This window comes from Kwoniella botswanensis, chromosome 1, assembly GCF_036426115.1.
Source record: "Kwoniella botswanensis chromosome 1, complete sequence".
NCBI classification, from domain to species: domain Eukaryota; kingdom Fungi; phylum Basidiomycota; class Tremellomycetes; order Tremellales; family Cryptococcaceae; genus Kwoniella; species Kwoniella botswanensis.
The window spans coordinates 17,417,874-17,438,431 of record NC_088599.1 but is presented as its reverse complement, the minus strand read 5'-3'; the positions used below and the strand labels follow the sequence as shown (position 1 = coordinate 17,438,431).

The 20,558-nt window shown below is 45.2% G+C and overlaps 7 protein-coding genes across 7 annotated transcripts; 1 reads left to right on the top strand and 6 right to left on the bottom strand.

Moving 5' to 3' along the window:
* Positions 1 to 40: 40 nt before the first annotated feature.
* On the bottom strand, positions 41 to 1,467 carry L199_006598 (uncharacterized protein; the record flags this gene model as incomplete). The annotated part of the gene is made up of 6 exons (XM_064892296.1): positions 41 to 137; positions 196 to 268; positions 409 to 512; positions 597 to 679; positions 756 to 890; positions 1,024 to 1,467. The coding sequence occupies 6 exons, from the start codon at positions 1,465 to 1,467 to the stop codon at positions 41 to 43; spliced, it is 936 nt and encodes a 311-aa protein (XP_064748368.1).
* A 408-nt stretch (positions 1,468 to 1,875) lies between these two features.
* On the bottom strand, positions 1,876 to 4,038 carry L199_006597 (uncharacterized protein; the record flags this gene model as incomplete). The annotated part of the gene is made up of 5 exons (XM_064892295.1): positions 1,876 to 2,206; positions 2,303 to 2,388; positions 2,475 to 3,362; positions 3,434 to 3,533; positions 3,617 to 4,038. 5 exons carry the CDS (start codon positions 4,036 to 4,038, stop codon positions 1,876 to 1,878), a joined length of 1,827 nt encoding a protein of 608 aa, XP_064748367.1.
* A 278-nt stretch (positions 4,039 to 4,316) lies between these two features.
* L199_006596 (phosphoglycerate kinase) lies at positions 4,317 to 6,205 on the bottom strand (the record flags this gene model as incomplete). Its single annotated transcript, XM_064892294.1, has 10 exons — positions 4,317 to 4,355; positions 4,427 to 4,753; positions 4,811 to 4,945; positions 5,002 to 5,067; positions 5,130 to 5,325; positions 5,410 to 5,479; positions 5,561 to 5,818; positions 5,901 to 5,946; positions 6,015 to 6,048; positions 6,123 to 6,205. 10 exons carry the CDS (start codon positions 6,203 to 6,205, stop codon positions 4,317 to 4,319), a joined length of 1,254 nt encoding a protein of 417 aa, XP_064748366.1.
* Positions 6,206 to 8,144: 1,939 nt separating this feature from the next.
* L199_006595 (uncharacterized protein) lies at positions 8,145 to 11,650 on the top strand (the record flags this gene model as incomplete). Its single annotated transcript, XM_064892293.1, has 17 exons — positions 8,145 to 8,215; positions 8,539 to 8,686; positions 8,746 to 8,868; positions 8,929 to 8,982; positions 9,040 to 9,144; positions 9,195 to 9,269; positions 9,336 to 9,386; positions 9,463 to 9,501; positions 9,557 to 9,628; positions 9,693 to 10,099; positions 10,161 to 10,253; positions 10,312 to 10,726; positions 10,797 to 10,886; positions 10,952 to 11,026; positions 11,077 to 11,215; positions 11,289 to 11,560; positions 11,618 to 11,650. 17 exons carry the CDS (start codon positions 8,145 to 8,147, stop codon positions 11,648 to 11,650), a joined length of 2,262 nt encoding a protein of 753 aa, XP_064748365.1.
* Positions 11,651 to 12,297: 647 nt separating this feature from the next.
* On the bottom strand, positions 12,298 to 13,532 carry L199_006594 (uncharacterized protein; the record flags this gene model as incomplete). Its single annotated transcript, XM_064892292.1, has 4 exons — positions 12,298 to 12,430; positions 12,542 to 12,835; positions 12,924 to 13,170; positions 13,253 to 13,532. 4 exons carry the CDS (start codon positions 13,530 to 13,532, stop codon positions 12,298 to 12,300), a joined length of 954 nt encoding a protein of 317 aa, XP_064748364.1.
* Positions 13,533 to 14,109: 577 nt separating this feature from the next.
* Positions 14,110 to 16,317, bottom strand: L199_006593 (uncharacterized protein; the record flags this gene model as incomplete). The annotated part of the gene is made up of 1 exon (XM_064892291.1): positions 14,110 to 16,317. The coding sequence occupies one exon, from the start codon at positions 16,315 to 16,317 to the stop codon at positions 14,110 to 14,112; it is 2,208 nt and encodes a 735-aa protein (XP_064748363.1).
* Positions 16,318 to 17,739: 1,422 nt separating this feature from the next.
* On the bottom strand, positions 17,740 to 20,300 carry L199_006592 (uncharacterized protein; the record flags this gene model as incomplete). Its single annotated transcript, XM_064892290.1, has 7 exons — positions 17,740 to 17,866; positions 17,970 to 19,039; positions 19,126 to 19,254; positions 19,479 to 19,611; positions 19,789 to 19,849; positions 19,938 to 20,148; positions 20,238 to 20,300. 7 exons carry the CDS (start codon positions 20,298 to 20,300, stop codon positions 17,740 to 17,742), a joined length of 1,794 nt encoding a protein of 597 aa, XP_064748362.1.
* Between the last annotated feature and the right edge of the window lie 258 nt (positions 20,301 to 20,558).

Below are 20,558 nucleotides of genomic sequence, written 5' to 3'. Positions count from 1 at the left end.
GGAATATCGTGGGTCCGAGCAGGCTAGGTTTAAATATGCATCATAGAACCTCTGCCCAACCTAGATTTATCCACCGATCTACCAATTTGTACTTTACAAGATGCGTGGTTCCCCTTGCTAGAGCTGCCCGTTCACCCCTGTAGATGATCAAAACGACGTTAGCGATATCCGTCGATGTAGATGGTCAGCACTCACCCTTCAAGTGTGATTTCACCACAATCCTTCCTGCAGTATATCAACACTGGTGTATTCCTATTTGGCTTGCTCACTATACGACGCAAATTAAAAGTCAAATCAGCATTTTCCCTTTTCCTCTCTTCGAATCGTCGAATCGTCGAATTGCTCGAACCCCTTTCTCGCATGGAATGATGTATGACAAATTGACGAAGTAAGTGATTTCTGACTTACCCATCGATAATCCATCTCCATACGTATCATCCATCTTCCTCAACCATTCAGGTAAAGAGTCCAATACGGAATGTTCAAAATGCGTGTGTAAGAGTTCCGTATAGCTAAGAAAGGGGAGTGAAAAAAAAAAATCAATATCTGTTTCGGGATCCTCAGATGGGTCGAGAAGAAGGTAGTCGTAAGCATACCGTCTAGCATGGGATAGTTCTGCTCCTGATAATAGATGATGCATATCGGTCGATAAAGTTATATGATGAGCGAATTTCTCGATCTGCCATTATTTATATCAATCATGCATCGATCGGTCAGGATCGTATCTTCCATTACATTACGGTCCAAGGACTCACCTTATGCAATCTCGTCCTAACATATGATCTAACGAGATACTTTACTCTCTCCATCTCCGTCTGTACGAGCATAAGTTTGAAATGCTCTTCTTCGGAAGTCTGTGGGTCTGACCGTAAGGTGTTGACCATTTTTTGCTATAACCAATTTGTAACGATCATTTGGTAAACCCCACCATCAGCTTCATGTAACGTACATTGTAGATATAAGTACACGGACAAAGAGGACTCTTCACTCTTGATTGTTTTCACAGTTTAATACTTAACTCACCTGTTGTTCAAGTTTATCAAATACCTGATCTATCAACTCCCCCTTCCATTCCCCCAATTCAGGTGTACCCCTCTCCCTAACCCATATTTTACCTAATCTCTTCACGTCGTTCATATCCTCTTCGTCCTCTTCTTCTTCTAGACTCAGACCCATCCCGTCTTCTTCCTCTTCGCCTTCTCCCAGTATACTCCCTCCGTATTCACGTCCTGATATGCTGGTGTTTGATTCGTCAAATATCGATGCGCTCGCTCGAGATCTATCGTTGTGGGAATGTGATTGAGCAGGTGGAGGGGATACGGTGGATCGCAATCTATCTAAGAATGATGAAGATCCTGATACACTTCCTTCTCGTGATGAAGAGGCTCTCATACCGTAGTTTACGTTTGGAAGTGGTCGAGTGGGTGGTGAGAGGGGATCTTCAGCCTCGTCGTCGAAGAATGACATTGTGTATGACGTTGTGTATCTGAATGAATATCCGGTATGTTACAGGATTAAAGTATCCAGTGGGAATCCTTATCTTCGTTCTACTGTGCTAGTAGCGGTTGACCTGGATTGTCTTGTAAGTGCTATGCCGTCGTTATTCTGACATGAATTGTGAAGAAAGCTGAAATAGATGAGATGACGATTTGACATTTCGTCAATGTTGATACTCGTAATCATTTGGCAGACGCGCTCTGACGCGTTTGACCATGTATATACTACTGTACCGAGGATTAGATGTTATTCTTCCTCTCGTTACTTTCTCTAGCTTCTTAGATGCCAACAATACATAGCTATACATTCGAATGCACCTCGTATATGTCGATGTATACATACAAACACATGCGATCTACATATACTCAAAAAAGCAGATCATTCCGCAAATTTGACTTTTACCATCCCTCCTTTTCTATCAATCCTTACCATCCTCTTTCCTACAGCAGCATAAATGATCTTCGTAGAATTACTCGAAGCACCATCGAAATTGCGTGCTTTGGCAATTGATGCTAGATGCTCTTTCAATTCGTTCATATCTACTCCATCGGGCTGTCTCAATATGGACAGTATGAGATGCGAGAATAAGATGGTTTCGGATGTTATTGGTTTACTAACGTTGGCAGGGGCGGAAAGGGAAGAGATGGAAGATGATGATGGGGATGGAGGGGACGGTAAATCGGATGAAGAGAGGTGAATGAGGTGTTTACTATATAAGAACAGAACCAGATTAATATATCAGCAAAAATTTATTTAGTGTGTTGTATCGTGTTGCATAGTGCCGAATGGTGACTGATAGACTTACATCGAAGATTCCACATCTTCATTGACAGTTTGACCATCTTTCATACCTTGACGCATCATCTCACCTAACGTGCTCCATACTTTGGCCTATAACACCAAACCGAAACAAGATTCATCAGCAAATTCCACTTCACAACGAGTGATATCGCGAACAAACCAGATGTGACACTCACGATACCAGCTTTGACATTCTCATTATTCAAATCGATACCCGCCATACCACCATCCCCCTCACTAATCTTCTCAGCCCCACCGGCTTTGCGTATATTGTCCACCTGTGGCTCTTCCTGTGGTTTGGCATGTGCAGAAGGCGTATCTATGACACGTGCTAAAGTAGGTGGAGACGCAGGACGGGGTATGCGGATAGTTTGATCTTGATCTTCCTTCTCTTCGAGTCCAGGTCCAGCTCTCTCTGGTTGTTGTTCTTGATTTCGCATCTCTACCTCAGATATCATCGTATTATAAGGCGTACTAAATGGTCCGCTCGTACTTGCTCCCAAAGATCCCGTTTCACCTCTACTACCACTTGTCACCTTATGAGTTCCAATTATACTAGCTCTACCAAATATACTTCTCCTTCCTGCCCCTGCTCCCGCAGCACTTTGAGAATCCCCCAATCCACTTGGACCTAAAGGTTCTCGGGGAGTGATAAGTTTCAAAGGCGAGAATCTATCGATTCGTCTCGGTGTCATCCCATTGACGACCAAGCTATTCGTCACATGCGGCATCTCCCTTGCTGGCGTCTGTGTTGGAATTCCAAATGCTGGTTTGGCGGGAGTTTGCTTTTGCATTGTGGTTGTGGTAGTTGGAGGAGGGGAAGAGGGTAATTGTCTTGTAGAAGGTGGAGGAGAATCAGATTGGTTGGCTTGATATGATTTTCGTAAAGGGATGAGGGAAGCTTCCAATGCTCTAAGAGAGGCTTCTTCAGCTTTGATAGCTTCCTCCGGGGTGAGTTTGGGCTGGTCGGCTGTTGATGATGATGAGGATTCAGGAGTTGAAGAGGGTTTGACAGTGGTAGAGGTTGAAGCGGAAAGAGAAGGGGTAGATATGGGTTTACTGGCCTGTATGAATGGGCCGATAAATAAGTCATTAGTTGAATTAATGGTTCTGTATAATATGCAATTCTCCATACCTCTTCGATCAATCTTTCTAACTCGATCAATCTCTCTTGAGAAGAATGATGCGAATCGAGTAAATCGGCTATATGTGCTCTGGCTCTAGGCATTGGTCGGCTGTACAGGCCATCATATGGATTAACAGAATCCTCTTTCAAAGTTCTCACATCCCAACGTCGGAATATGTAAACTTCACTCACTAATCATCTACCAACTTCATGGCTGTCCTCAATACAATCTCCACTTCATCCCTCCCTCGTCCCCCTCCCTCCGTCGATTTACCTTTCCCTCCAACATGTGACTTGAGTTGTTTAAGGGGAGTTACCAAGACGTTTTCTCTTTTCTCCACTCTTTTATTCCCTCCTCCCCCGGACCCATCACCTAACGAATTGGATTCACCAACGAATCTGAACAACCTCCTTTCGCCATCGTTCGAATCTCTTATCAACTCTAATACATTCCCATTCCTTCTATAACCACTCGAAGAGGATGAAGACGAAGAAGGTAAGTTGAGGTAGGCTTGAGTAAATTTACCTGCCGGCCGGGAATTGAGGGTTGTCAAATAGGCTAATTCGGATGTTCGTGATGAAAGTGATTCGAGCGTATCGGACAAGGATGGCATTATTGCTTCCTACTTTGAATACAATGACGAACTATCATAATATCACTGTAGATGTAGCCTAGATGAGCCTCCGACATGAGATCTGTTGACAATTTAGGTCAACGCGTGCAAGCGATCATCAGTCGCGTGAAGGCAAGATCAATGTTGATGATATATGAGGGGAACATATAGTATATAACATATGACATCCATACATGCATAACGTTTCTTTTTCCATGACTACTGAAATTAGTGCACCTGACATCCATTCAGATCCTTCTTCACAACGACGAGCGCATTCATTTCTTCTCAGAGAGCTCAGCAACACCAGGGAGGGTCTAAACGCAGAACGGGAACACGTCAATGACTCTTTCCCTCACAATGAATTTCAGAGAGATTCATTACTCACCTTACCCTCGAGTAATTCAAGGGAAGCACCACCACCAGTAGATACGTGACTCAATTCCTTCTCTTTACCAGCGTTAGCAACCAATGTAGCGGTATCACCACCGCCAACAATGACCGTAGCACCGTTCTTGGCAGCTTTGATAGTAGCGTCGAGCAAGGCGTTTGATCCTTTAGCAAAGTTGGGGAACTCGAATACACCCGCTGGACCATTCCATAAGATCGTCTTGGCTTCGGCGACGGTCTGAGCGAAGATCTCTTGAGATTTAGGTCCAGCATCGAGTCCTTGCCAGTCGGCGGGGATACCTGATTCATCGGTGGCTTCACCAACCTAACGGAAAACATCCATCAGTATGGCAACCTTGCGAAAAACGAGGGTATCACCCACTTGAGCATCTTTGTCGAATTTATCGGCAGTGATATAGTCAACAGGGAAGACAAGCTTGACGTTGTTCTTCTTGGCTTTGTCAACGAGAGATTGAACCTTTTTGGATCCTTCTTCGTCAAAGAGAGATTTACCAATCTACATGATACTATGAGTTAGCTTTGCTCAGATCCAATAGTCTTCGATTGACTCACTTCGACATTCTCAAGAGTCTTCTTGAAGGTGAATGACATACCACCACAGATGATGAGAGTGTTGACCTGCAAGCGCATTGACGTTAGCTAAATGTTGTGGATGATGCAGCTTGTATAGCTAGACTCACTTGATCAAGCATGTTTTCGATCAGTTGAATCTTGTCAGCAACCTTGGCACCACCGAGGATAGCCAAGAAAGGTCTTTCGGGGTGTTCAAGTACTTTGGCAAAGTACTCGAGTTCCTTCTTCATGAGGAAACCGGCGGCTCTTTGAGGGAGTTGTACACCAACCATGGAAGAGTGAGCTCGGTGGGCGGTACCGAAGCTGTGGAATTCAGGCGTATCAGCTTACCTGTCTGCTGGAAAAGGCGCAGAGTCTCGAGAACTGAGAAACGGGTTCATCACTCACGCGTCGTTGATGTAAACAGTACCAAGAGCAGTCAAATCTTCTCTGAACTTCTTGACGTTCTCAGGGTCGGCTGCATTATGACAACCATCAATAGTCAGTCCCACACTACTATCGGGGTTGATTGTCAAAGAGAGGTTGAAATCGTACTAACCCTTGATCTTCTCGCCATCCTTCTTACCTTTACCTTCCTCCTCAACGTGGAACCTAAGGTTCTCCAAGAGGAAGACCTGACCATTCTCACCAGCCAATACAGCCTTCTTGACATCCTCTCCTACACAGTCATCAAGGAATTTCACATCTTTAGATAGGAGTTCGGAAAGCTTGGCAGCAACTGGTTTAAGGGAGTACTTGGGGTTGGGAGATCCATCGGGTCGGCCAAGATGGGACATCAAGATGACAGATTTGGCACCTGTCCGAAATCAGATAATCAGTGGATCAGTGAGCGATTGTGCTAAGATTAGAAGGATCAGCTGAAGAAGGGAGATACTTACCTTGGTCAATGGCATATTTGATTGTGGGAAGAGCAGCCACGATACGCTATAAACATGATAAACATGATAGATTGATAAGTACAGAATCACTGGTATGGATGGATTGATACGTACAGCTGGGTTGGTAATGTTCGATTCCTTATCTTGACTACGCACGTTCGACCAAATCGTAAGTCGCATTACTGAGATACAAGGGGAAATGGAGAACACGATATAACTTACGGAACGTTGAAGTCGACTCTGATGAGGACACGTTCACCCTTGAGGTTGACGTCGGTGATACTGAGTTTGGAAGAAAGAGACATTGTTGATATCGATGGTTTTGGTGGTAGAAAGCACTGATAGAAGTATAGACCCAGTACAGCGATTATGAGAGGTAAGAGTGACGTCCAATTGGTTTTGTGTTCAGGTGATGGCATAGGAGAAAAGACTAAGTCAGCTTTTAACGTTATACCTTGTATACGTAGGATCCCAAGAGAAGAAGAAAGTCAAAGAGGGGAGAGGAGGGACGAGAGGGAGAGACACGGGGCAGAGGGAAGGCTGAGAAGGTAGAGAGAATTCTATGGAAGGAATGATTGGAGAGAGTATAGACTAGCGATGAACGGGGGGAGAGAGAGAGAGAGAGAAAGGAAGAGGGTATGAATTTGTAGGTAGTGTACTCACGTTGAGATTAGTTTGTATTCGAGTCCGCTGCAGAGAAAGAAGAAACAAGGTAGACAGTGGGTCTGACTATATAGGTCAATTGCGGCAGTGGGATCTAGCGTGAGATTTGTTCAGAGAGGATTGGGAGGAATGTTCCGTTGTGACGTTATACCATATCCCCATACAAAGTACATCCCACTTTCTTTCCCACGGTATCACCCTTCACCATTGCGAAGTAAGCAAAACTTATATCGGTGTCCCATTCACACCGGTTGGCCAATCAAACCTTACGTTTACACAAAACCAACACCTACCGTAAGCATACCACTTCATCTCAACAACACACATCTCACACATCTCTTACATACCTACACATCCGTCAAAACCAAATCATCCATAATGCCCGTCGCTCCCGTCGTTGGAAAGGTGAGCTGCCAGTCTGTCGTCATTTTATAGTGCCAAGCTGATGATACTTATATGACTGCAGCTCAGAAAGAGACTCATAACTGATCTCACCGCCGCGTTGGTTCCCTTCTCCTCCCATCTGACCTCCTTCATGATATACTGATGTACAATGTACGATGCTTAGTCTCGGTCTCGGTACCGCTGGTGGATACGTATTCTGGTACACTGTTCACCTTCCCATGAGTGAGTGCTACCCAAAGTGGTATGTGGGAAAATACTAATGTAGATGGGTGATTGTAGTGAAGAAGAGGGACGATTACTACCTCAAACTCGAACAAGCCAAAGCTTAGATCCGGTGAACGAGATCAGATGGAAGTTGGATAGGTTAGGAAGGGATGTTAGAGATGTGGAATGCATATTGCATAAATTGGAAAATCACATCATACGCTCTGAGAGGATGAGAAAGGCTAGATGGTTGAATGGAATAGATTATCCCATTGGTTATACTGATTCAACATCCTTCAAGCTCTGTTCTATGAACGTCTCATACAGTAATCCTCTCATGCTCACTTAGCCATGTTTCCTCACGATCATCTACCATGCGAAATGATCTCCCACACACACACACACCAAACCGGTCGGAGCGACTCGGGTTCAAATTCCCACCACCAAATCTATCTGCGGACATTACGTAACGTTCAAGTTCACAAAAGTCAAGATACCTTTCGTCCTCGTGTTTTCCATGATGCTCAAGAGTGATTGATGCTAGTGCTAATGAGATTGATTGGATTTGATGGTGACTGTGTGCTAACACGACCTAGGATATGCGTATTCACCTATCTATACTTGTACTGTAACGTGTTGATGCACTGACCCATTCCGATGTGACATTGTTATTCATGGTAAAGGATGTCTCAGTCACCCTACCTACCTGTACATGATGAACAAGAATAAACAAGGCGAGTATGACTGACGTGACTCATCCCCACAAACATAACATACAATGATCATTCCCTTCCTCCCTCTTTTTTATTATTACTTATATAAACATCTTTTTCTTTTTTCCTCTTTCCCCTTTCAACCTTGTCATCATACACTCGAAATTGACTTTTGAGTGATAAACCCTCTCTTTACCTCTCTCTTACTTATTCACTGTCTTACGTACTTCATAAAACCTTTGAGAGAAGAGTGTAGATCATGTCCGATCCCTACCGCGGTCAATACGACCAACAAGCTCGTCCTGCTCGACGAGGAAGAGAAGACGAAGGGTGAGTGAAGACTTCTTCCTTCTCATTTGCCTGTCCACTGCTGTCTGCTATACTGTCATTCGACGATAGTATATCATATGACGATGATGAATGACCTACGGTATTGTAATACTTCGTTTGCAACTTCGTCGTTTTACTTTCCTTTCCTCTTCTTTCCTTACTCCTCTTTCCTTCTGATTGTCTCTATTTCATTTCATCCTACCGAATTCGATCTTCCTCAACCAACATATACTATTCTCTCTTACTCAAGAGTCATATTTACCACTCATTGGATTGCATGCTCACTAAACTTCACCACCTTTCTCCCTTCCTCCGCTCAACAGTCAATATACAACTCGACAATCAAGATATCCCCAACCCATTCGAGAATACGATTCTCCACGATCACCCATTCACTCTCGAGATCAAGAAGCTATGTACTCCGGAGGAGCAAAAGCACTTCAAGATCCCACCTCAGGTGAGGATGAAGAGGTATGTCCGTCCACACGATATGTCCCTCCATAGCTAGCTGAGATGACCGTGCTTTGCAGAATGACACAGATGACGAGTTGGCCGCCCAAATTGCCGAGCTTATGAGGATGCGAAAGGAAAAATCTAAAGCTAAAGCTTCTCAAAGATCCATGGATCAACAAGCTAGTCAAGTCAATGATATGGTGAGTGACCTTCCTCATGGCAGTTGTTACAGTAGCTGATGACTATGCTTTGGTTCACAGGATCGAAGATCCAGATACGAAGAATCCCATCGAGGTTACGAAGACTCTCCTATGGTAAGTCCAACTTTCACCAACGAGGAATGTCACAACACTGATACATTGATGTCTCAGGGTCGACAAGCTCAAGGAAGAAGAGGTGATGAACTTCACATGAGCCCTAGAGAAGAAGGATTTGGCGATAGACACCATCATCGTGATCAGGATATCTACGTACCAGTCAGTGTTTATCTGGTCCTGTACGGAAATAAGCTGATGCGTGATCGTAGCCTGCAGCACGAGCTCCCGAGTCCGTTAGGTCAGAAAGGTCCAACCAAGCCATCGGTATGGGTCGCCCTTCAAGAGTTCGTGACGTATTTTTTTCACATTGTCATGCATTTAGCTAACATACCTTTTGTGTCTTTTGATAGACCGCTAACGACAATCGGCTCGATCCTATCAACTCCCAAGATTTCGTGCCCGTAAGTCAATGTATCCCATGAGCAAATTAGAAAAGACTAGGCTCGTACTGACCGTCTCGTCACGAATGATAAGCAGAGAGGACGAGAAGCTGCTGCTCCGGTCAGGGATGATTCAGTGAGTCGTCCTTTCTCTTGCCCTAGGCGGTCAATCACTGACATGGCCTAAATAGTATAAGTACTATCAAGGTCAGCGGATTTCTAGTAACGTCTTCTCCCCTGGATATGGCTTTAGACCCTCCGCAGTGAGTTCTTTCCGAGCACATATGATTATATTCGATATCTCAAAGCTGACGCAGCCCCTTTTAGCCACGGAATGATACTCTTCCTGATCCAGAAGAGCTTGTCGGACCATATGGCGCTGTGCACAGAATCTATCCTGCCCCTTGCCCTGTTGCTCCGCCAATAAATGCTAATGATGGATGGGTAAACGAAGTGCCAACTGCCGATACTCGTCCCTTCTCTTCCGCTGCCTCAGCAAGCGATCATCCTCCCCCTTCGGTCTCCTATAGACAACAACAAGATCGACCTATGTCCCCGCCACCTAGCGATCACGCTTCTGTCCCTGCAGCTCAAGAAGAAGAAGAACATCAATGGGGGCCTAAAGAGAGAGATCACCCACCTCACTTACGAGAACGCGGATTGCCTCGAGATGCTCAAGCAGCCGCAGCCCCTGCCAAAGGATCAATGGTACCTTGGACCGATGGTGGAGTCCAGTGAGTAGTCACTGTCTACCTCTCGCAATGACACAAGGCTTATAAGGAGCACTTCCTCCAGATACTCCAAAGAACATTTCGTCGAGACCGCTAGTGAAGAACCACTACCACCTCCATCTCAAGGCTCGATGGTACCTTTCGAAGGTGGTGTGGTGTAAGTCCAAGAGCTTACTCGTTGTCTCCCTTTACTGACGCATCCGATCCAATCGCAGATACAAGCAAGAAAACCTAAATCAAGAGGGCGCATCGATGACGATGGATGAACTTCTCGCCTGCTTCGCTAATTCCCGAAGACAACCAAGTTACGCACCTCCTAGAGATGCATACGGAGGTGGACTACGAGGTGGCGGTGGTGGTTACATGCCGCCGAGACAACCGGATAGCGGCTGGAATAGATCTGCTCCTGCTGGAGAAAGACAAGGATGGGGACCTAGAGGTGATCAAGGAAAAGATGACGGTTTCGGCGAAACCCGAAATGAAGACGAGTGGGGTACTTCTGCTGCTGGGAAAGACACCGACACCGGATCTTGGGGTGGTGGAGGTGGTGACAACGGGTACGAGGGTTATGGGGGAGGCGGTGGTGGTGGTGGTCGAAACTGCTACAATTGTGGCGAAGACGGGCATATGGTAAGTGTCAACGGGGATATTAGTTGCTCATCTCACATTTTTAACACACTGATATCTTGTTCCTCAACAGTCTCGAGAATGTCCTGAGCCAAGAAAAGCTGCTGATGGTGGTGGTGGCGGTGGGGGCAATTGCTTCAATTGTAATAAGCCCGGCCATCTTGTAAGTCTCCTGCGAATACGTTCCATCTAAGGCTGACAACATCTCCGGTGCTTGTGCTCTGATAGTCACGGGAATGTCCCGAGCCTCGAAACCCTGTGTTCAGAGGCACCTGCCGAGGTTGTGGTAAGGAAGGTCATAGAGTAAGTAGTTGCTCTACAATCCTGCTCCTAGCTTATCTTATGGCTTGTAGCAATCTGAATGCCCTGATGGCGGATCCGGTGGTGGCTGTGGTGATAGCTACAACGCCGGCGGAGGAGCCGGCTGGGGCGATCGAAATGGCAATGGGAACAACGGATCTTGGGAAGATAACAAGACCAACGGAAACCACAGTAAGTTGTTGTTTTCATCAACAGGCCTCAAGAGCTTTCTATCGATCAAATTAGCTGATTGACTTTGTTATAGACGGTAACGATGATCAATGGGGCAACGACTCTGGCTTTGACGATCCCCCTCCCGCTCGTCCCGCTGCCAATATTCATCCTTCACGAGCCGCTTTAGTCAATACTTCAACCCACGGTGGCACTAACAACGCCACAGCGCAAGGAAGAGACGCCGATCGACCTCCCAGAGATGGTCGAGCCAGAGACAGTGGATATGGCGGTAGAGGAGGTGGAGGTTATAACAGAGCTGCTACCCCGGCTGAGGCGTCGAGAGATCCAACTCCAGTCCCTTCTGTGCGCGCTGCTTTCACGGATTGTAGACGATTGGCCAAGCTGACTTTTTTACGGTAGAACCACGTTGACGACGATCACGGCGGATGGTGATTCCAACCTCGGTCAAAAAGCTGCTAGTTCTTCTTTACTTCACATTAATCTCTTGGTCATTCCATCTCTGCTCCTCTCAAAAGCCTTAAAAAACCAAAAACATACCATTCACCAACCTGCATCTGGTACCTCTGAATCGATAGGATACGAATATAACAAATCATTTCCCTTTCCTGACCTACTATCCTAATTTCGGAATACATATGCCTCAAATCCTTTTCCAGCCTTTCCATCTCCCCTTTAGATTAGATACTCGACGACAACGATGATTTTTCTGTAGATAGATCAAACATGAAAAAGAGAAATATTTTGGGTATAGAGAGTGAATAGGAAAAGACCCTTTCCATGATCAGTGATCGTGAGATGATAATTCTGTATATAACATACATTGATGAGAATGAGAATGTGTAAATGATGTAAATGAATATATATGAGCTCTGCAATCTTCATCTTCATCGTGCTACATGTACGAAGTTAGATTCTGAGGGACGGCGACATGTTGTCTTGCTCAGCGGTGCGAACGAATGGTATTTTGAATTGTACATGACAACGCAACATCCCGTCTTCACGAAGGGTTCACATATGTATATATCAACGTAAATTCGGCTCTCTTATCTGAGTATCCTAACGACTATATAGCCATATTCCTATTGACCCCCCTTTCTCCACTCAGCAGTCAATCTTCCTACAGCAGCTACGACACCCAACGAACCGCCTATCAAAGGACTTGACCAGAGTCCACCCGGTGTAGACCAATGTACGGTTAACGGGGCGTATCCACTATGAGTCAATGATCAAGGAGAACGATCAGCTTTTGCACTTCCCATGACATATTGTTCCCGTCGCTTCTAGCCAATCTGTGTAAAGGAGGTGATGAGCGATATGACTTACATGTTGATCATCACATCGTTCTTCCATACTTTCCAATCATGCTTCAACACCTCTTTCTCACTGATTTTGTTATTATCTTTCTCACCGGCCAAATTGAGCGGCTGATCAGATGAGGATGTGACGTTTTGATGAGTGGGCGATGAGGGGGAAGGGGGTAACTCAAACCCTTTAGCCTCTTCTTGCTTTTCCGTGAGGTTCGGTTTGGCCATTTGAGATTGTTTGAGTGATCTCGTCCGGGTAAGGAGAGACAGATAAGTTTGACGGAGTTTGTATATATCCAAAAGGACATATAAGCTATACCATTATCAATTATCATTACAATGAATATTAGCAAATGATCGAATGATAAATGTGTACATAGAATATCCGAAGTCGCACTCACGCCCAGAATCTCACACTCCACAATCCAGTCCATCCCATTCTCTTCTCGCCCAATGGTATCACGCCCTTCCCTCCTAGCCAGGCTAGGTGTTCTAAGGGGTAATAGAGAAGTAATGAGATCGCTTGAAGGGTCGATAAAGTCTTGGGCGAATCGAGTGATGGAAGATGTCCACTTTGGAGAAGAGATTTGAGAGATTGGATAGGGTGAGGATGGAGAGATAAAAGCCATGTTAAGATTGGAAGGAGACCTAATGATGACACCTCAGTCAATTCAATTCACGGTGACTCCATACAATATGTTCATGTTCGATCGCATTTATCTCAACTCACCAAATGCTCTGAATACCACCCTCGCTTCCCCTATACTTCCGCCCATCTTACCCCACCCTTCAGCCAATTGTCTCAATCCAAAAGCAGAACCACCTTTCCCTCTGAGCCCTATTCTAGTCTTAAGCGCTGCGAGACGGAGTAATAAAGCTATGACCAAAGGAGATGAGTACTGGACGAGCATCAACGAGGCATCCAGCCCCGAGTAGGTAGAGGTTAGTTTGGTGAGACGGGCGAGGAGTTGTCGCGCGGTGGAAGAAGAGGGTAGTTTGGAGGACGACATGGTGGGCTGTTGGCAATGCTGATGCTGATGCTGATGCTGATGCTGAAGTTAGTGGAATCCTCGAAGCAATGTTAGATGTTTGCACTGAGATTAATGAGTGCTGCCTTTTCCTTTTCGACCAACAAACATGACAGTTTGCAGTTATGAGATGGGACGGGATGGGGATGTTGCCGGTTTACCCGGGTGCTCAGTGGTCATGTTGATCACGTGACTTTACGAGTGATGTTAGTGCTCCTGGTCGTAAAGGTGGAAGGAAGATTTCATTGCCAGTAAGTGGTATCTTATGCATGCAAAAAGCCAGTCGAATCATGTCAAGTAATAACCTATAATTGAATTGCATCACATCGAGTGTCCCATATCCTATCATAAACTCAAGGTATATATTAGTATAAATGTTAAAAAGAAAAGCTAAATACGAAAGTACGAAAGTACGACGAAGAAAAAAGGTAAAGGTATCTGTTGTCCATATCAAATGTCCAAAGTAAAAGTGGATAAGAGTAAAAGATAGAACCAAATTTACATTAAAATATCACTGAGAATAACACTTACACTCATACTGAGAAAAAAAAAATTTAAATTATAAAGCTAAACCAACTTCAACTTCCTCCTGTGGTATCTGCTGTTCGATTCCGGATCTACCGAATCCACCCAATTCCAAACCCAACCCTAGACCTAAACCTAGCGTATTCGCATTGGGGTCATTTTCTATGATCTCCTCTTTCAACTCCTTCCCAGAAACTTTGCCTTGCATAACAGGTGTCAAACTTATTATACTCGCCGTACAGAGATCTTCATCACTTGCTTCTGATGTCAAACTTATCGAATCCCTATATGAATATGTCTGTCTGTTTTCATACTGCTGCTGTTGTTGGGATAAACTGATAGTTGATGAAGATGATCCAGAAGAAGTAGAAGCCAAGGAAGATGATGAGGAAGTAGTGAATATACCTGAACAAGGTGAATTAGGATGAACTTTTGCTGTACCGTAGAACGCTATTCTGTGGTTTATGATCGGGGCAGATTGGATAGTCATCATTCTTGATTGCCTCTGTGATCTTCTGTTCTGGTTTTTCGTCGTGGATAGATCCAGAGGTGGAGGAGGAGCTTTTCGACGAGGTGAGAGGGCTAATGGAGCGGTGGATGAGGTGATAGATGATTGACTGTCATGTACGTTCATCCCCATACCCATTCCCATACCCAGCCCTAATCCATGATTGACATTGACATTGTAGACGGTATTGAGAGATTGACCTTTGGTAGGGGTATGAATAGCTGTAGAAGCCATACTTGAATCCGATAATGAAGCCAACATCGATCCCAGAGCTTCTTCCACATCAGGGAAAGAGACCAATGAAGACATCGATGATGAAGTTTGAATGGAACATTCAGAATCAGATTCTGATCCAGATAATGAAGATCGAATAGAACCATGGTCGTTATCGTGTTCATTTTCATTTTCATCGCCGTGTTCACTACCGTGAGAATGGGATGATAAAGATGGTAAAGAGGGGTAAGACATGAATGGCGGTGAGGGTGGTAATGGTTCTGAAGGTGCGTCCGTCTCCATTTCCATTTCATCTTGGAAATATCCCTCATCCTCTTCTTCTTCCACGATAAGTTCTTCACCTCCTTCTCGTTGTTGCTGGTAATTGAACTTTTCAAGATCCTCCGCAGTGATGAACTCCTTGATGTCTTCCAAGGGAGTATCGGTATTAGGTAATTCAGCGAGAGGTTGGAAAGGTGAGAAATCGAGTTGGACATCTATCGAAGGTGCATTTGAAATCGATTCTTCCTCTTCCAAACCTGGCGTTTTCAATTCAAGATCTAAAGAGATTTCTTCAAGTTTAACAGCTTCCTCCAAACCACTTGTCTTTGCAGTAGCAGATGGATAATGTTGTTCCCACATCGAAGAGAATTCTTCGCCTTGAGTCTGTGGTGTGGCAGGTATGATGTTCAACATCGGTACGTCCGGTCCAGGTGGTAGGGTATGTACACTGGATCTACTATCCGATGCCAGGAGACTTTCTTCCATCGTCATGGATGGAGCGAAATCGTTCATTCTCGGTAAATCTTCGGGCAAGTTACGCGTAAGGGACGAACGACGTCTTTCGTTGGTCGGTCTGTAAGGTGAAGGAGGAGGTGGAGCTCGCGATTGGAAAGACGAGACGTATGCTGTGGGAGGTGTAGTCACATGTGAAGATTGCATAGGAGGAGTTTCCAATGGTCCAACTTCACATAGTGGACTACTACCACCCGTACTACCGGGCGAAGAAGATCTGTGGACACTGGTACTAGGTATAGGTTCAGTTCTAGCTCTGACCCTGGCTCCGAAGGAAGATGCGCTTGGCGAAGTGGGTCTGGATGATCTTCGAGGAGAAGCCATCATCTTAGGTTGGGTTGAAAGTGGTGAAGAGTCGTATGAGGCCATCCTTTGGTGTGGATGAGCGACCGTAGGAGGACTATAGGAATCATAAGAAGATACGATAACCCGAGGAGCAGGTGGTCGAGTCCGGGCTCCAACGCGATCCGTCGATATCTCTTCTACTTGACTACATGGTTGCGCACCGTACGTTGGGGGACTGGTAGCTGCACGAGTGGAGAAAGTAGGTTTCACAGGCGAAGAAGCACTACTACCACCAGACCCAGCGAATCTGATACTAGATACACCTTGACCTTCAGTGTTCATCCTCAAGATTGGTCTGGGCGGTTCGACATGTCGTGTTTGAAAGGTCGACACGGGTCTGTCAGACCCGGAAGAAGAAGAAGATTTCTTTCTCCAAAACATGTTGAATCCCTTTGATTCTGCTGATGTTGGAGGTGTAAGAAGAGAAGGAGTGGTAGGTGAGGTTGAAGAGTTCGACTCTGAATCAGTCTCTCGCCGGAGTTTGCTTTCGGATGATTTGTGGTTAAGTTGGACGCGCTAGGCGGTAAGCTGACTTGAGATAGAGGTTTGTCAATTTGAAGTCGATATTTGGGAAAAGAGCGTGTTGATGTGCTTCGAGCACGAAAAATCGTATGTTCACTGACGAGTGTTGGTTGGAAAAGAATGTGAATTATGATATCGATATCATTTAGCTGTCTGTTTGGTGTTTGTCGTTGTCGTGATGATGTCTCAATCAATGAGTGAAAGTCAAGCCCAGTTGTAATTCGGTAAAAGAATCAAATGTAAATATAAACAAAAGATGAGAAAGGTCCAAAAGGGTAGGTACATGCAAGATAGAATTATATCAAAATCGACTAAACCAATTTAGCCTGCCTCACTATAGTGGTAAAGTAGCACCAATCATCTAAAACACCAAAGCAAACACCAAGCGAAAGCGAAAAACAAAACCTCGTGACTTGACTGTTCTACGTAAACAAGTGACGCACGTAATCTGAGGATTCCCCTGATAGGACACCAGACGACTGTACGCAGCTGCTCAGGTCAAACCCAGTGATCTGGTGCAAAGTGCAAAGGTGCCAGTGTGCAACGCGTTAACTCAGTCAAGAAGAGGTGAGTGAGGTGAAAAGAGTGAAAAACTACGTACGAAGAAAGTCGCGTCTCAGCCTCTATCACACTCTTTTCGCGGGGAATAACAAACAACCTACAAAGTGACAAAGCACACTGATGGTCCGGCACGTCCGGATGCTAAACAACCCTGAAGTTCAATAGCCCTGCAGTAGTTTTGTGATTTGTCTTTCGAACGCGATAATCGAGACTTGTGTCATATGCCAAGTCAACATGAAACGTCAGGTCAAGATACATTTGGACGTCATACATGCACACTAGACTATTTGGGATCCTCTGGATCGCAGATAGCTCAGGTATGAATGAGGATGGTTCAGTAATAAGAAATCAATCTGAAACGCTGAAGTTTGCTTTCTTTCGGGCAAGTCAAGGAGATTGTCCGATTTGATCGAGATCCAAGAATTCAACAGTAATCAATCTTCGCTTTCTTAGAATACCGTTTTGATCGAACAGACTGTGTGTCCACATACCGTGATGCTGCTGATTGATGTGAAACAACTGTGTTATCACTATCATGTCACTCGTATTTCTTCTGACATTACATTCATCTCTAAAAGATGTACCTTCTACCAACCCAATTACCTTCCTTATTATCTCTTACAACAACAATTGACATATACTTATGGAAACTCCCATACTACTACTTCAGCTCGCCGGCAGGATCATAATCCTGATTAATTACCAAAAAGAGAGATCTCGTCATATTCCATATTGATCTTTGGTCGCACTTTCACCTCTATTCGTTCCGCCATTACTATCTTTCTTCTTTCTTGGTTTCTGTCTACCTTCTCTTTTAGCCACTTGTCTCGCTAATCTCAGACCGCACCTACCAGAATGCTTGTCATCAGCTTGAAGAAATCCCATATTGAGGAGGAAGACAAGGCCAGACAATTGAAAAAAAGGAGAGGTGGTAGGTGAGTCAAACTTACGCATTACATAGATCTTTGATCCCACTTTCATTCCTCCTCCATTCTGGACTCTCCCTTATACCGCACATCACACAACACTCCACGTTACCCGGCGGTCGCACGAGTGGACGCGAGCTTGACGAACCATTGCTCCCTCCATTACTCATTGGATGTCCGTGATGTCCGTGTCCGTGTCCCGGTGGACTAGGCCCAGAAGAGAGGTGCCCAGAGCTCATAGAGGCTGAAAGAGGTACGCCGCCATGCGGTATAGACGATGTGAGGTGATCATGGGGGTAATGATGCTGTTGTGGATGAGGATAAGCCGAAGAGGAACCGGAAGCGGAAGGTGGTAGGTATCCCATATCTCTATTGTGATGATGCATCTCATCATGCATATGATGATACCCTGTTGAAGGCCCCGATTCCCATTCACCGTCCTGACGCGGAGGAAGGGCATATGGATCAGCATGTGCCCATGTCGAAGACGCCTGGATTGCAGTCTGGGGAGGGTATTGATGGATTTCAGGAGGAGGATGGACGGGTAATCCGGTGGATCCAGAGGTGACTGGCGGTATCGAAGAGAGATTCGTATTCCAGTCGTTTCCCAAAGTAGGGTCATACGCTGACGATGACGAAGAGGTAGAAGAGGGTTGTCCATTGGTGGCAGCTGGTAATTCGTACATCCTGTTCGTCTGGAAACAAGCGAATATCAAGTTCCCGTACGGTATAAATACACTGGTGACGTGTCGGTAAACTCCTTCTGTCGTTATGGAATGTTGAGCACCATAACGTGTCGTACAATTCGTCCTCAATTCTCCTGGTCCAGCATTCAACTGTGAAGGATCCATATCTACACCTTTCATCAGTTCACAATATTCGGCAGCATTATATTTCCCGTCAGCTTCTACTTTGACCCCTAACGGTCTAGGCGGTGGCCATGAGAAGATTAGCCGAGGTGATGAAGGGGGGGATATCGATGGATCAGGAGACGGGGCAGAGTAATATAGTTGAAATACGCGTGATGGAGGGTAATTGGAAGATGGAGTAGAAGATAGGATATCTGATATGTTGCGATGCAATGCTTCGATTTGCTATGCGATCAAAAAAGAAGATGTGATCAGACGATCATCCATTCATGAGGTACGAAACAGGCGAGAAAACATGAACGTTCACTCACATCTTCTGGCATCACCCTTGTACCACACCAATTTGACCATTCCTCATGCGACAGGCGGGGATCATTGTTCAATACTGGATCTTTATCCTTTATCGCATGGAAGAAAGCTAGCAACAACCCATCGGCGACCTGATCAAGTATGGTATATTAGTACACATGCTTCTGATTACTACCATAACACAGCTCTGTCTGCGGTCATCTATCCCCATTCCTATCTAGAAACGAGTTGACGGGTGGCCCGATGAATGATTGGCCTGCACCATCCTTCTGTCCCACCATTGTGTTCCCATCTCTCTTCCCAAGCCTGTCCACCATCCCTCGTTTGTCCATCAGAATTAGGCGTTTTCACTCACCCAATTCAGCACCAAGTCCAATATCAAATATTCGTCATCCTCTGCGAACTTTTCTGCATCCTCTGGGAAATCGTTCTCCTCTGGTGGACATCCCAATATCGTACGTATACGTGACAGACGGGCGAAACGAACTCTGTAGATGGGTTTTCGACCGGGTAGAATGGGATAGTCCGGGTATGGAAGTTACGGGGAAACAGCAGAGCGTTGAAGGAGTTAGAAAAAGCATCACGTCCAGCAGAGAAGATGATGATATACAGGACACATGTGGTCAGTCAGATCACAAATAATATATAGAGCTGCGACCACTCACCTCGTCACACTTCCCTGTAAGTCATCCGCACTTATAGCACTAGTCAGATCCCTTCGGGCCTCTACAGGATGAAGATGGGATCAGCCGAGTTTACAGCTATCTTGAGAAGGTCAAGTCGAATGGGGTTGGATGACTCAAAACCAACTCACGTTCTCTCTCTGCAGGATGTATAAACTCGATAACACTCCTTCCCATCATGCTCAATTTCTGCTTTGAGAGATGCAGACTCAACATCGGGTCTGGATGGACGAATCGAAGTTCCAACTTGCTTCCACTTGATGGTGTTCCATCATGATTTGGCGGAAGAGGTGTATAGTGCGGTGTCAATAACGCCCAATAACATCTTACACCTCCTACTCGCTATTTTCACCGGGTCGTAGGTCAGAGATCAACGTACCTCATATGGTAGCTGATATGGTGAGATGAGAAGGGGGGATAGGATAACTCACCGGTATCTTGGTACCGAAAGCGGAAGAGGATGAAGGTGAAGATGAACTGGAAGATATTGACATTGTTCGCTTGATTGTTCCTTCACCTCATCCATTCCAATCTACGAGTATGTATCTAGTTCTCCTTGTTCGGATCTATTATTATACTTGTTGATCTAAAATCTGGTATGATGAGTCCTCGATCACACTGATAAAGATGAGATGTGATGTTTTTAGTTTGATTTTTGTATTGTTGATTGTAGTTTTCTCGATCACTTTTTGTTGTCGGGCTGTGGATGATCTTGATCGTTGATTGACAGGGTAAAAAAGTTGTACGTACAC